Genomic DNA, 12305 nt, shown 5'->3' on the forward strand with positions numbered 1-12305 from the left:
TGCGGGGCCCGGCGGCTCCGAGCGGGGACCCCCGCCCGCCCCCGCCCCGCGCCGCCCGCCGCCGCCGCGCGGTGGCGCCATCGGCCCGGAGAGCGCCTCAGTGCCCCCGGCGCGCACCGGGCACCCCCGCCCGGCCCCCCCGCTCCGCCCCGGGCAGGGCGGCGGCACCGCCGGGGAGGGGGCGGCGGGCTCGCCCCGGGACGGGCCGGGCCGGGCCGGGCCGGGCCCGGGGGTGAGAGCTGCCGTCGGGGCGGGAGGAGGAGGAGGAGGGGCCCCGGCGGCGGTGGGCAGAGGCGCGCATGGAGCGGCCGGGGAGCAACGGGAGCTGCCCAGGCTGCCCAGGGCTGGAGGGGGGCCCGGCGGCGGGAGCCGCCACCGGCCTGGCGGCCGTGCTTATCTTCACCATCGTGGTGGACGTGCTGGGCAACGCGCTGGTCATCCTGTCTGTGCTGCGTAACAAGAAGCTCCGCAACGCCGGTGAGCGCGAGGCGGGCGCGGGGCGGGCGCGAGGGGCGGGCGGAGCGGAGCGGCCCCGGCGGAGCGGAGCGGAGCAGCTCCTCACCGCACCTCACCGCACCGCGCCCCGGGCTCCGCCGGCCCGGCCCCGCTGCTGGCGGGGCTGGAGCCCGCGGGCAGCGGCGGGAGCAGAACGGCAGTCCCGCACCGGGGCGGTGAGGGCACCTCCCCTGGGGAGCCCCGGGTCCGGTCTGCCCCGGCCGAGGACTCCGAGCAGCTGCGCTGAGCCGGAGCAGTGCCCGCCCGTCGCTTCTCTCCGCTGGCCGGGCTGCCGCGGGGTTCCCGGCTCGCTCTCTGCCCGTCCCGCTGCTGCTGCTGCTGCTGCTGTCCTCCGACTTTTCGAAACTTTTGTCCCCCAGAGGCAGCTGCAGACGGAGGAGCCAGCTCAGGTAAAACCCACGTCCCTTCAGCGACCCGCGCTGGGAGGAGCGGGGCAGAGGTGCAGGTGAGGACGACTCCGAGTGCCGCGTCAAGTGCTCAGCAAGAGTGCTCGGGTTTTTAAGACAAGTCCATTACAACGTTGTACACTTGCTTTTGTGTTCCAGCCTTTCAGTGTTTTAGTATTTTTATTACAAACCTGCTATGCTGAAACCAGAGTGTAGAATTTACGTGTTTTTTCCACGGGTAACTTGGAAGTCTGCTTTGTAGCCCTATGTATTGACCTCCCTAATGAATTCATCTGGGAAAATTGTTAAACTGATATTATTCAGTGTTTTTAAGAAGGCTGTATTATGCGAGGGTGTAAATTTCTTTCCTTCAAAGTCTTATTATTTTAGCAAAGAAATACTGGATATCAGTATTAACAGAGAACTTATCCTGGATAAAAATTGCTGTGTAAGGAGTTTCAAGTAATCTGTGTAGTGCTGCTTAAATTGTACCATAGAGTATGTTTTACTGAGGACTATATCACTGTCTGCTTTTATAGAGAGACATTAAATGACCTTCAGTTTTATAGCTTGTAAAATGGCTTTAATGAAATATCTGTGGTGTTTATGATGTGCAAGTTGCAAGTATTTTGAGATGCTGATGTCTCACTATCTCTCTCAGTCTCCTGTAAATAAGCAGTAACTCAACAAGGTTCAGTAAAAGTACTGGATGGATAAGGCTGAGAGGACAATTTCACTCCAGTGCCTCTAACATTTGATTGATTTATTAATGAAAGAAAGCACAGAAATGGCCATTGGCTTGGGCAGGCACTGGATGCAGTGACCCTGAATAGTGAGTGGCTTTTTAACTGGTACATAAAACGCTGCCCATAGCTACAGGCAGGCTGTACTGGGTTTATGAGAAACTGCAATATAGCTGGAAAAGCTCCTCTCTTCAGCTTTGCTTTAAAATGTGGGTGCAGCAAGCCTGTAATCAGTGGTTCTGAGGAAGGAAAGCACCCTACCCTTCTCCCAAGATAACTAGCTGTTTATGTTATCTGGCTGCAAGCAGATTTGAAGCTATTAGCGGCTTTTATTACCTTTCACATCGTTGATCACTTGAATGCATTTCATGTTTTAAGACTGCTTCCACTGTGAGTTGAGTTAAAGCTCCTGTGAAAGTAAAAAAGAACAGCTTTGAGTTTAAGTGATCACGGAGATATTTTCCAGAGCTTAGTCCTTGTCAGTAGCCTGTTGTCTGCTCTCTGTACGAGCTGTCGGCGTGTGGGAATAAAGTCAACACAAGTGCAAATAGTGCTAATCTTCCTGATCTGAGGGGACGTGGCTCTTGTTGCACACAGAACGTGAGTGTGACTAGTGGGGAATTCAGTGTGACAGACTTTGAAGCTGTGGTAAGTCCCAGGACCCATCCTGTTTTGTTCACCTGAGCACTGTTCCTCCTTCAGTCACAGCCTAAACTGGGAATGCCTGTGCTAAATCATGAAGGGGTTCAGCAGCAGGAGGATGAGGTGGTCAGGCCAGTGGTGGTGGTTTGATTCAGTAAAGTAAAATGTCTAACCTGCATCTAAGTGTTGTCATCTTGTGTTGCTAAAAAAATCATATGTGCTTAGAGTATTCAGACAGTCCTGCATCTCTCTGTGTTGGGAAGTAAGCTGTCTGACAGCCTCCCTGGATGCAGGACAAAAAGTCAGGAATCTCAGCTCAGTTCATGCTCCTCCTGACATGTGAGCAGCCATGTGAATGAGAGGGGCTCATCTGGAACCCAGCAGCCAGATTGAAGTCCTTTGGACCAAGAGTTTATCTACTCGTGTGCAAATACAGCCTAAGCCAGTTCAATAAATGAAAAGGGCACCTGTGATGGCTGTGTCAGCTCTTGCCAAATCCTGGAAGGACCAGGTCTTCGTTTCTGGAGCAAGCTCACGCAAGGTCACCCAGCTGGAGCTAAAACTGTATTGTCAGGCTAAGCTGGGTTCAGGCTGGGATGTGTAACTGGCACTGCTTCAGGAGCTGTGGTGGGTGGGCACTCTTGTGAGGTGGGGTTTTTGGTCTGTTATCCTGGATGCTTTTGAAGAACTTGTCCCTTGTCACTTCAGCACTGCCCACAGCTGCAGTGGCACATAGCCACAAGAGTGTGGCTGTTGGGCAGCATCTCACATCAGCATTTGCCTGGAACTGAACAAAGAGAAGGAGGTGGGTGGTGCCTGTGGGCAGAGGAAACTGGGATTCACTGAAAGCCCCAGGTGTCCTTTGTGGTAGACAGTTCACATCCACAGCTGGCTGTTCAGCCAGTCATGCTGGAGAATGTCTGGTGTTAGGCTTTCCCACATCCAGCTACTTGGACATTTGGAGATATTTGTGTGGTCAGAGAGGTTCAAAAAAAGCTCCAGGCTTTGGTCTGTATGTCCACAGTGCAGGGCAGTGCCATGATTGAGGGTGAAGGGTGTGAGGAATAACCCTGCTCCTCTCACAGGAAAGATGTCTGTATGTCTTTATGGGAGGGGTGAAGTTTTTTGGCAGCTGAAAACTTTGACAAACCTGATCATCCTTCTATTGTTCTGGACACTGGGGGAGTTGGGAAGAACTTGCTCTTTCCAGAGAAATCACACTGCTTCTCTTTCCATCTGGGAAGGTGTAAGGTAAGTTGATGTGCCCAGTGTTGTTTCTGGGAGGTGCTCAGAGTGCTGAGCACAGATTGGGACCCAAGTAAGAAACAATGATAGTGAGCTGTGGATAATGGGGCACGTGCGGGATCAGGACCAGCCGAGGGCTGCTGGCATGGCTGAGTTTACAGCTTTCCATTCTTCCTCTGGCCAGCTTTACAAGTGTGAAAATCAGCTCTAAAACCAGCCAGTATTTTTCAATGAGCTAGCCTGCTCCCTAGGCAGAGGCTCTGGCAATACCCTCCTCTAGTTCTTCTGAACTCAGTGCAAACTCAGGCACGCAGCCCAAACTGCATTCCCTTGAAACCCATGTCTCCCAGCAGTGCTGCCTGGAGCTTTGTGTGCAGAGAGCAATTTCTGCTGCCTCACAGGACCTTTATGCTCTTGGGAATGTAATTTCTAGGGATCCAAAACCTCTCTAGGGGCAGGCAGAGCAGGTACAACTCTAATGAGGTCATTGGGCTCAACTGGCTTTTAATCCTTTGGATATACACTATACAGGGCTGTTTGCATAGCGAGGGGATTTTGTTCTTGAACTGTCACCCCAGCCAAAGTCGGGCGTCACGCAGAAGTCTGTATGTATTATGTCAACAGTTACCTTTGTCAGCCAAATGCAAACTCTCAGAAGAAATCCTAGATCTGTTTGACAAGCCCTCCAGCCAGAAAACTGTGTTGACTAACAGGAGTTGTGTTTCCATCCCTGAGCACGGGCAGGGAGACCAGCCTGCACTGCCCGGGTCAGCCGCTTGCCCTCTGGAAATACTGGCACTGGGCTAAGTTTTTGTTTGCTTGAGCAGGGCTTTTTATTTATTATCCCAAGACCTCTGGAACTTCCTGGCTGGCCTGGGACAGGCTTCTGGTTTGTTTTTTTTTTTGAAGTCAATGTTAGGAATTTGGGTGAGCTCCTTCAGAGGCTCTGAGTCCAGGTTTTCTCGTTACAGATGTGAGGATGGTTAGCAGATGGTGTTGGGGATCTTCCCAACTTGCTTCTCAGAGACTTTTGCTATAGCTGAGATTTAAGTCATCCTTATTTGCAAAGATAAAAAGTAATACTTATACTTTCTGTATCATCTATATCAGGATACTTTCACTGTACTTTTTTAGCATCAAGCCTAATGTATTGATCGATGGTTGCTTTTTTCCTGATAGAACTATTGCCTCTAGGTTTTTTTTAATATCTTTTAGCTTTCTTTATAAAAATGTATTGAATTGTATAAAATTTGCTCTAGTTTTATAGCAGATTTAATTTTTTTACATTTTTTTTAAATTTGGCTCTTGTCTTAATTTCTATTTTAAACCAAATAATTTCTAAAAAAGATACTGTTGCTTTTCTTGGTGGGAAAGAGGGCTCTACTGAGGCATCTTTAAACATCCTCCAATAAGCATTGTCACACTTACTTATATTTAGATGTTTTCTCTCAGTTATTTTTGTGTCTGGTTCTTTCTAGTTTTGTGAAACTGACCTTTAGGAGATGTTGTTTTGGACCATGTTCTGTTTCCTTACCTCAGATGTAGTTGGGAACTGTGATTGGTTTTCTTCCAGCTACTGCAGGATTTCCTTGTCCTAGAAAGCTATCTATTATATGTAGGTGTTGAGATTTATTTTTTTAAATTTTTTTTAGCACCACAAACCCTCCAGCATCTGCCATAAGCCTGAAATTACATTTCTTCTTGCTGTACATTGTGGGTAGATGCTTCAGGAGCTGCTCATCTGTTGCACTGATTCACTTGTCTACAGCAAACTCCTACCAGTGCTGCTGGTGCACCCAGCCCGTGGCCCCTGAAGTGAGGGGGGCCCTGCTGCAGGTGGCTGGGCTTTCTGGGGGGCTCTGCTGAGGGGAGCAGGCTGTGTGTTGGTTAAACGGTGAGAAGGTTGCTGGGTCTCCCCTTCCCCACCTGCTGAGTCCTGGGATGTGAAGGGTGGCACCCAGCACCCCCTTGCCCTTCAGCAGGGATGGCACCTGTCACATCAGAGGGGTGAGCTGCTGGCAGATGCCTCTGCTCTAGAGGGGGCCTGTCCACACCAGTGGTTGCTTTTAGCTTTGTTACTGAAGCACCAAGAGCTCGGTGATGAGTTTGCCATGCCACGCTGGCTGCCAGTGCTCCCCCTGTGCCCCAGCCATGGGAATGGCACCTGCAGCGTTAGGGCTGCAGAGGGGCCTGGCTGGGGCTGGGGCTCAGCACAGCGAGGGCCTGGGCTGCAGGGCTGGTGCAGAGAAGTTGTTGAGAGTGGTCTCTTGGGGGCTGTGGTGGGCTCTGGGAGCAGGAGGGCGGGGGGGGTGGATCTGTCCCTCTGCTGCAGCCCCCTGCTCCCATGGCTCTGCAGTGGGTGCTGGAGTGGGGCTGGGGGAGGTGGGAGAAGCAGGAGTGACAGTGCCATGAAACCTGTGAGAAAATCAATTTGGATTAAGGTGAACTGTGAACTTTAACTGTAATAGGAGCATAAAGTGGAGAACAATCTTGACCTGTCCTTTCCTAGAAGATGTCTTGCACAGTGAGACACAGAGACAGGGCATTTGTTCGGGCTGTGTTGGAGCCACAGGCACAGCCCCATGGCCAGACTAACTTGGAGAGGTCTCTGATGACATCACCTTCACCTTCATCTGCTCCTGCGTTGGTGAGGGCTCAGGCTGCATCCCCATCCAGGCCCTGGCACATCACTCCTTCCAGCAGTGCTGCTCTGGGCTCTCCCTGGTCTGTGTCCAGAGTGCCAAGGAGGAGGCTCAGCCACTGCCCTGTCTTGCTCCAAGTGGCATTTCTGGTCCCATGCTGTGCTGCTCCCATGCTGTGCTCCCAGGGCTCTGGAGGAAGCAGCAGCTCACTCAGCCATGAGCAGCTCCTAAGTTGCTTTGTAGCACAGTAGCTTCAGAAATATTTCTAAACTGGTTCTTCAAGCAGCTCCACTGGGGTTCCCAGGGGGATTCCATCCCATCAACTCTGGGGTCAAAGCTTCCAATATTTGGGTTTGGTTTTTTTTCCTTTTCTATTTTTTTTTTTCCAGGGAAAAAAGTCTTTATGTGGATGTGAGTATTTTTAGGAACACTGGATCTCAGGAGCCCCTTTGTGAAACTCTGTGTAACTCCCAGCATAAATTTTTGCTCCTCCCACTCCCAAACCCGGGGTTGGAGCAGGACTTGAACACAGACAGCACTGTAAATCATGGATGTGTGGCTGGGGAGTGGAGTTGAAGCACTGTTAGTCATTCAGTAAGTCAGCAGTGCTCAGCATGCACTTCAGGTGTACCAGTGGTTTGGGAGCCAGATGGTATGTGGTCAAGTGATAAATATGTGATTTGAGAGGAATTGTCATGGTTTGATGCTGGCCCAATGCCAGGCACCCACGAGAGTCTTTTGCTCACCCTCCCCTGCTACAGCTGGGCAGTGGAGAGGGAAAAAAAAATTGACAAACATTTTGTGAGTGAGAAAAGGACCAGGAAAAACACTTAAAGGACAGAACAGGCTCAATTTATGGTTGCAAAATTAATTTATTACTGACAGAATCAGAGGAGGATACTGAGAAGTAAAATAAGCCCCTAAAACACTGCTTCCCCCCAGCCCCTGGCTCCTTCCAACTCACAATGCAGGGAGACAGGGCGTGGGGGTTTGGTCAGCTCATCATGGAGATTTTCTTCCTCTGCTCAGGGAGAGGAATCCTTCCCCTGTGAGACTGTGGGGTCACTCCCACGGGACACAGTTACCCATGAGCTTCTCCAGAGTGGGTCCACTTTCATGAGCAGCAGCCCTACCACACCTGCTGCAACATGAACTCCCCTACGGGCAACAGCCCTCCCAAAACTGCTGTGACGTGGCTCTCTCTTGCCATGGGGTGCAGCCCTCCAAGGACAGACTGCTCCAGCCTGGAAGAAGGGTCCCTGTTTCTCCATCAGGTCTTCCACTGGATCACAGCTTCCTCCAGGCATCCACCTGCTCTGGTGTGGGCACCTTCCCCCATGGGCTGTGGGTGGATCTCTGCATCCCCCTGGGATCTCCACAGGCTGCAGGGGCTCAGCTGCTTCACCATGGTCTTCACCATGGTCTTCACCACAGCTGCAGAGGAATCTCAGCTCCAGTGCCTGGAGCACCTCCTCCCCCTCCTTTTCCACTGACCTTGGTGTCTCCATGTTGTTTTCCCTCACATGTTCTCACCTCCTCCTCTGACTAGAAGCAAAACCTGTGACTTTTTGATTTCCTTCTTAAATATGTTATTCCAGAGGCATTACCAGGCTCTCTCATTGGCCCAGTTTTGGCCAGCAGCATGTCCATCTTCAGAGCCTCAGAGGTTGGCTCTGTTGGACGTGGTGGAAGCTTCCAGGAGCTTTTCACAGGAGCCATCTTTGTGGCTCCCCTGCTACCAAAACCCAGGCTGTGCAAAACCAATGCAGCAATGAATCAGGTTTCCACTAGAAACAGTAATTCTGGCATTTCTGAACTGAAGATTATGTGTCTTTGCAGTGTTTGACCAAAGTTCTGTTACACATGGGTAACAGGTCTCTATACAGTTGAAATTAGTTGAAACAAAACTCCTATTATTGGCAGATCTGTGCAGATTTGTGTCTTGTATCATGTAAAATAACACCCTGCCTCCCCAGATGGCCATCCTGTGGACAAGAGAGCAAGCCATGTTCAGCACACTGCTGAGCTCCTGTTCTCCCTTTCTCAGTCCCCCCTAGCCCTGTGCCCTTCCCTGTCTCTGGCAAAGGCTCTTCTTTTCTTTTCAGCCCCAAAGAGCATTGCTGCCCAAGGACTTGATGTTCCTAAAAAATCTCAAGAGCCAAGTACTGGCGTAGATAATGGTAAATAATTAATTACCTTGCAGACAGTCCTTCAATATGAGCTGGAACATCTTTCAGGAAAAGGGAAGGTGGGCATATGTGCTCAAAGTAACTCTTCCCTGTGATTACTTAAAAGGCTTAGAAGGACAACTGTCATGTCATGGCCTATAAATAAAATGGAAATTAATTCAGAGGCAGGTTTTGAATACTTTTATCTTTTTTTCATTTTGTTTGCATTTTATTGTTTGCCTTTTGTTTGCTTTTGTGCAGGATGTTTAATTCCTTCCAAGTCTGTCCCACAGCAGAGAGCCGGGGTGGAGGAGGACAGTACAGTCCTTAGGAGAGGGCTGTGCCCCAGTCCCAGGACAGTCATGTCTGCAGCAGCCCCAGTCTGATGGAACTGCTTTTTCTGGTGCTGAGCAGGCGCACAGCCTGCAGTTCCCATGGGCTCTATGAGCTGTAACTTAAATGGAGTTTAACATATTTCATCTTACTCTTAGCCCATTGTGTGGCCTTCTGATCTCAGCTGTGAGTTTTATTTCTGCAGATACTGCAGTAGAAAATAGATCAAATTGAATCTTAATGGGATGGGTGAAATCCACAGCAGAGTTGCATTTGGATGCATTAGGAAATGGAGCCCTGGCTATGCTGCCCCAGGGAATGCTGCCTGACAGCCAAGTGGGAGGGAGCAGCCTCCCCAGTGTGCCCACAGCATGAGCCAGGATGGGGGCACAGGGCTCCTCTGCTGGCCTCAGCTCTGCCCTACTTGTGAGGAGATTCAGAAGGAGCAATTTAGGAAAGGGAGATGTTCTCCAGGTGGTCCAGGATTTTCCAATGACTTTTGCAGAGTAACTAACTTTCTGTCCTATGTCTCTGAGGTGAGGAGATCCTATTCCTTTAGGTGACCACTGCAGCTTAGGCTGTCCCTGGACTTGCATACAAACATGGCATAGGAGGGTTGGTGGAGTGAACAGCACATAGAAGGTAAGAGGGAGTAGAAGACTGGAGTCCTGGTGCCTGGATATGGATTTGGGCTCTGCTTTTAGGGTAGAACTATGCCGGGAAGACTGGGAGATGATGATCTGTGCTCAGGGGTGGTTCTTCTGCACCCACCCAATCCACCTGCTTGTCTCCTGCTTTCATCTGCTGGCCAGTTTCAATGGCAAGAGCCACCCAGATCTCATTGTGCCAGTTCTTTGGCCCTCAGTCCCACCTGCAGGTTGCTGAAATACCCCTGCCCAGTCCTTTTTAGTGGCTTGCATTGGCCTTCCCACTGCATTTGTCAGCACTCGGCTTTGGGGCTTCCATGGGCCGATGGAGGGTCCCTGGCTCATAGGGGAGCAGGGTCAGGATCAGCAGGAAGGATCCAGGCTTGCCTGGAGAGGGAGAGCCGATGGGAGCTGTGTTTTTAAGGCACACTGATGGAGGAGGGAGGCGTGTGAGGCTCCTGCTCATGTCCCTGAGGGAGCAGTGAGACAGGGATGGCAGCATGGTGGCACTTCCCTTGTGCTGCTCCCAGTTTTTCTTGGCAGGTTTCTAGGAAAATGGATTATACCACATTCAAAATATTCACTACTGGATTTAATAATATTTCAAAAATAACTTAAATACATTTCTTTCAGAAGTGGTATTCCATGGAAATCCTTTCTGTTTATCTGCTGGCATTGCCAAGCACGTACTCAAAAGCCGGCATCCACACGAGTCATTGCTTTTTCAACAGAATGGGAGAACAATAGCCTGTGTCATTAGCCTGGCCCCAAGCTGTCTGAGGACAAGGGCTGTGCATTGTGTCATTCCCTACCTGCAGCTTTTCCCTGAAGTTGTCTGGGTCATATCTCTATGTTGGCACTGCCAGAGGTGCCTCAGGGAGCAAAGCCAGGGCTGAATGGCTGGGCAGTCTACCCCTACTTCTACAGCTTTGCCATCTGAGTTTGTTCTTCAGCCTCAGTACCTCTAGAGATAGTTCTTCAGTCTCTTCATGTCAAGGTTCTCCTTCCTCACCTCTGAGATGCTCTGGAACTTTCTGAATGTCTCAGTTGTGGAGTGCTGGGAAGGTGGTGGAGATCTCTCAACACTGGCCTGATTTTCTACTGTACCTAAGATGTGAGCATTAAGTCAGTGGTGAGCTCTGCCATTATGGCTTGTGTCTTAAACAGTCTTTCTACTAACCAAAAGTGATTAGTCAAAATTAATTGGACTGAGTGGAAAGCTTGCTGACAAAACACTTCAAGAGTAGGTGTAGCTGACAGGCACCAGAATGGTCAGACATTACAATGTGGATTGCAAACTCTGCCTCTGCCGTGCTTATCCGTGGGAGTTTCTGTAGGGAAGAGAGAAGTGTGGTGTGAGGATTGCAGAAAAACTCAGGTGTGATGGGAGAAGGAGGGGCATGTGTGCTGGGAACAGGAGGGATACTTGTGGTGGGAGGCTGTGGGTGAATCCCTGCCTTGGAAGAGGCAGTCTTGTCTGCTGAGAGTTAATGCTGGCCAGCAGTCAGAGCAAGGAGGAGCAGCAGCAGCCACAGCTCTGCTGGCTCTGACCAGGCACAGGTTTGCAGCTCCCGCAGAGGATCCAGCTGCACTCCCTGCTGAGATACATTTGGGCCCAGAGCAGTTCAGCAAACACAGCCTGCTGGAAGGTGCCTGACCTCAGGTCGCTCCTCACCTAGGTTAGGAGCATTGAGCATCTCAGCACATGTACTGGTCTTCTGGCCCTTCAGGGAGAGAATTAGAGAATGCTTTGTTTTGGAAGGGATTTTAAAGATCATCTCATTCCAACCCCACTGGCACAGGTGTTACCCTCTTAGGAAAACAGAGAATTTGTAAGACAATGCACTCTTGTTCCTGACAGATGCTGATGAGCCAGTTCCTAATGACCCAAGACCTTGCTGGGGACTCGAGGGGCCCCTGTTTTCAGAACAGCTGCAGTGAACAAAACATTCCCTGCCTGCTCTAGGCTCTCATGGAAAGGTGAGGCAATGCTGTCTGCCAGCTCCTTGCTCTAAGTCCTTCCAAAAAGCAAGTGAGGACAGAGAAGCCAGGACCTGACTTGAGGCAAAACTTGGTGGGAAAACCAGGGTTTCCCATACAAGGCAACGAGGAAGTAAAAGTGACTTGCCTAATTAAGACAATAGACTAATTAGCTAATGAGAGAAGTCTTTCCAGTGTGGATGTACCATTGGAAGCCATTAATTAAGTCTTGCTAAATCCCAGACTAGACAAAGCCTTTGATAATAGGGAAGAGGAAGAAGTAGTTAGCACTGTGTCCCTTAGCACACACAAAGCCTTCTCCATGGAGTCTTTAAAATAATAAATTTGCTTTGGAATAAATTATACAGATATGGAAACAGAGGAGTGGGGAAGCAACAAACAGGGCTTACAAGGAGCTAGACTCTTTCAGTCTTGCTGTGGCAGCATCTGTTCTTCCTTACTGGTATTTTGACTCTCATTTGTTATTTCCTTTTTGAGACAAATTTCTCCCAGGAGAGGTTGGATTTCTCCTGATTGATCGTGGCATTACAAAACCAGTTGCTGCTGCTGGGCTGTTTCCATTGCTTTGGCAGACCAGTCTTTCACAGTTTCCTCTTACCTTTAAAAGTGATTCTTTTAATTATTTCTAGCAAATCTGTAAAGATACCAGTTTTTCCTCCCATGTGGAATGAAGACAAATGATCAAACTCTGACACCTTTTTCCTGGAATATGATCCTGGTTTCTAACCAACTCTTCTATTTTTCTCTTCCCTGGTTTTAAATGAGTTTCAGTTCCTGGTAGTCAACAAAACTGTCTATGGCCTGGCCTGCAAGAGAACTCGAGAGGGACTTTTTACAGGGGCTGTAGGGACAGGAGAAGGCAGAAGGGCTTCATGCTGACAGAAGGCTGGTTTAGATGAGATACTAAGACAAAATTCTTCAGTATGAGGATGTAGGGGGATAGAATATAAGAAAATAAAGATAGTGTAGAAAGTAAGGAGTT

General features: G+C 49.9%; 1 protein-coding gene across 1 annotated transcript in view; it reads left to right on the plus strand.

Annotated features, from left to right (window-relative positions):
• Positions 1-299: 299 nt before the first annotated feature.
• GPR50 (G protein-coupled receptor 50) overlaps positions 300-12305 on the plus strand; it is a 42920-nt gene continuing 30914 nt past the window's right edge. Inside the window, exon 1 of the mRNA XM_036402393.1 lies at positions 300-477. Coding sequence (XP_036258286.1) covers positions 300-477 — 178 coding nt within the window. The remainder of the gene's footprint in view (positions 478-12305) is intronic.

This window comes from Molothrus ater, chromosome 14, assembly GCF_012460135.2.
Source record: "Molothrus ater isolate BHLD 08-10-18 breed brown headed cowbird chromosome 14, BPBGC_Mater_1.1, whole genome shotgun sequence".
In the NCBI taxonomy this organism is placed as follows: Eukaryota; Metazoa; Chordata; class Aves; order Passeriformes; family Icteridae; genus Molothrus; species Molothrus ater.